This window comes from Otolemur garnettii, unplaced genomic scaffold (assembly GCF_000181295.1).
Source record: "Otolemur garnettii isolate 467f Iridium unplaced genomic scaffold, OtoGar3 scaffold00144, whole genome shotgun sequence".
Classification (NCBI taxonomy): Eukaryota; Metazoa; Chordata; class Mammalia; order Primates; family Galagidae; genus Otolemur; species Otolemur garnettii.
In genome coordinates, this window is record NW_003852539.1 from 3,405,093 (window position 1) to 3,408,133 (window position 3,041).

A 3,041-nucleotide genomic window follows, 5' to 3' on the forward strand; every position below is an offset into this window, starting at 1 on the left:
GGGAGAAGCAGAAAGTGACGAGGTGATCATCACAGGAAGCTCTTCAGACACAGACTCTTGGTTCGTGAACCAGTCCTGGAGTCAGTGCTATCGTCCCCTGCTTCACAAATGCTGCCCTAACACTTATGACTCATCCATGATGGCTGCAGTTTGCACTGTGGCTCTGCTTTAAGGGTCTCTTTTGTGAGTTCCATAGAGGTCAGGCAGAACATGGTCCATCCCAGCCATGGGCAGTCAGACACAGCCAACTGCAGCAAGAGCTCAGAAAATCCAGTTGGCACACAATAGCCAGAGGTAAGGCCAGAATGCCACCACCCCTATCCTAGGTCATCAGGTCACAGGTAGCAGGCCCTTTCTGCCCATTCAGAACTCTACTCAAGATGTCAAAGCCCACCCCAGTGGATTCTGAATGGTCTGAGTAACCCAACTCACAGGGAGGTATCCAGTAGGGACAGCAGGGCTCCCACGTTCAATCCCTACTCAGACCTTTCAGCAGATGACGGATTCTTTAACACCACCTGGCTGAGCAGCGTCTGGAGGAGAAGGGGAGAAGCCAGCCCGGCTCAAGCTCCAAGCAGTGGAGCACGCAGGAAGGCCAGGCTGTGAGCTCGGCAGAGGGTAGAGCCACTTGCTATATTCAGTGGTCAGCAACTTTTTGTATAAAGGCTCAGACGGTAAATACATAAACATTCAGTCTTTGAGACTATGATGATTAATTTTATGTGTCAACCTAGCTAGGCCATGGTACCCAATTTTGGGGCAGACGTTGGTCTAGATGTTGCTATGAAGGTTTTTTTTAGATGGACTCATATTTGAGTTAGTAGAATAAATATAGCAGATTGGAAGATTACCCTCTATAATGAAGATTGAAAGCCTTAAGAGAGAAAAAGGCTGAGGTACCAGAGAAGAAATGCTATATCCAAACTGCCTTTGGACTTGAACTACAAGTCTCCAGTCTGCTGGTTAGCCATGCAGATTTCAGACTTGCCAGCCCCCACAACTACATAAGCTAATTCCTTAAAATATATCTGTCATCCTATTGGTTCTATTTCTATGCAGGACTCTGACTAATACAGGGATTAGGCAGCATTTGTTGCCAACTACTCAACTCTGTTGCTGTGGTGAGAAACCAGCCATAGAAAATATGTAAACAGATGGATGTGGCTGTGTTCCAATAAAACTCTATTTCCAAAAACAGGCTATGGGCTACATCAGGTCCACTTAGTTTGTTGACCTTCTGTCTCCTGACAAATAAGCATATTATCTGATACAGAGAAAGTAATTTGAATTATAGAATATCAATTTGAAAAATCTATAGAATGAAGGTGAACAAATAAATGACTGAATCACTGATCAGCAGACCTGCTGGCTGTAAGACTGGCAGATGAGGCAGGGGAAGACGGGACTTTCCCACTATCTTTGATTTCCATTGACCTGACATGGTCTGACAAGGACATCTGTGTGAAGATGAATCATTTGGCATCGAAGAGGACTGGCCCATGGAGGAAATAAAAGCTATGGGGAAGAGGCTCTGTGCCTAGGGCGCCATGTACGCCAGAGCTGGCGGGTTCAAATCCGGCCTGGGCCTGCCAAACAACAGTGACAACTACAACCAAAAAATGGCTGGGCGTTGTGGCAGGCACCAGTAGTCCCAGCTGCTTGGGAGGCTGAGGCAAGAAAATCGCTTGGACCCAACAGCCTGAGGTTGCTGTGGGCTGTGGTGCCACGCCACTCTACCTAGGGCGACAGCTTAAGACTCTGTCTCAAAAAAAAAAAAAAAGCTATGGGGAAGGGACTGTGCTCTTCTAACTTGCCAGCCTGCCCCAGGGGGACAGCTTAGACACAGAGACAATCTGTGACAGCTCCCAGGAATTAGCTGGAGGTGGCAATACAAGAACTAGGATTTATTTTAGCAAAGAAAATGTTCAAGAGCCCAAGAGAGACCCAGCAGCAAATGCCAGGAAGAGTCAGTGTCCGTGCACAGCCTGCCCATGGTGGGAGGGTGACCCCTATGCTGGCTCTGGGGCCACAGCCACACTTGGGAAAAGTCCAGGCTATGCCCACAGAGGAGCTGCTCCAAGCTGACCCAGAGGAAGGGGTCATACCAGAAACGCTGCCTGCTCCAAACAGCTGAGGCTGGGAGATCCCTTCTGGATCCACAGGGGTGAGAGCAGACAGAGGGGAGCACAGGAAGCGCCTCTCACACATACTCCCCACAGTCAGCGATGATCACCTTCTGCTTTGGCTTCCCGTCCTTGCTGCCCTGGGCCTTTGTAGGCGGAATAGAAGCCAGGGGAATGGGGGGTAAGAATAAAGAGTGGCTTAGGGACACCCACCCCCACCCTGGAACCTGGGCGGAAGCAGCCCTGGCCCATGTCTCTCACAGCACAGAGCTCCCTCTCCAGCCCTCCCCCAAGCTGTGCACCATGAACCCAGGTGAGGAAGAGGCCCGTTCCCCACCACATACCTCAATCTGCCGCAAGACATCCAGGCCCTCGGTGATCTCGCCAAATACCACGTGCTTGCCATCCAGCCAATCTGTCTTGTCACATGTCAGGAAGAACTGGGAGCCATTGGTGTTTGGGCCAGAGTTGGCCATGGACAATAGGCCTAGGAGAAAGAATGACCAGGTCAGCTTCCCCAGCCTTGGCAACCAACCCTTAAATGATGTCTATGTAGGTTAACAGCCCTCCAGGCAGGCAGGCTCAGACTGTGGGATGCACAGACCATGCAGATGTGGCCACCTTTCTTTCATCTAATTAGTAGTCAGTGAAATGGGATGAGTGAGGTTGTTTAAACTGTTTTATATTGGTTTGTTCTTTCACTGTTTCTTCTCACACCTGTAATCCCAGTACTTTGGGAGACCAAGGCAGGAGGACTGTTTCAAAATCAGTCTGGGTAACATAGTAAAAAAACTAGCCAAGTGAAGTGACTAATGCCTGTAGTCCCAGCTATTCTTGAACCCAGAAGGTGAAGGCTGCTGCTGCTGTGAGTTATGATTGTGCCACAGTACTATAGCCTGGGTGATATAGTAAGACTTT

The 3,041-nt window shown here is 49.3% G+C and overlaps 1 protein-coding gene across 2 annotated transcripts in view; it reads right to left on the bottom strand.

Moving 5' to 3' along the window:
- Positions 1 to 1,886: 1,886 nt before the first annotated feature.
- PPIE (peptidylprolyl isomerase E) overlaps positions 1,887 to 3,041 on the bottom strand; it is a 16,853-nt gene continuing 15,698 nt past the window's right edge. The window contains exons 9-10 of one of the 2 annotated variants that reach the window (XM_003798990.3): positions 2,468 to 2,610; positions 1,887 to 2,269 (exon numbers count right to left, since the gene is read on the bottom strand). In XM_003798990.3, the coding sequence (XP_003799038.1) occupies positions 2,201 to 2,269; positions 2,468 to 2,610 (212 nt within the window). In that variant the 3' untranslated portion in view covers positions 1,887 to 2,200. The remainder of the gene's footprint in view (positions 2,270 to 2,467; positions 2,611 to 3,041) is intronic. The other variant, XM_023518651.1, reaches the window with a different exon arrangement.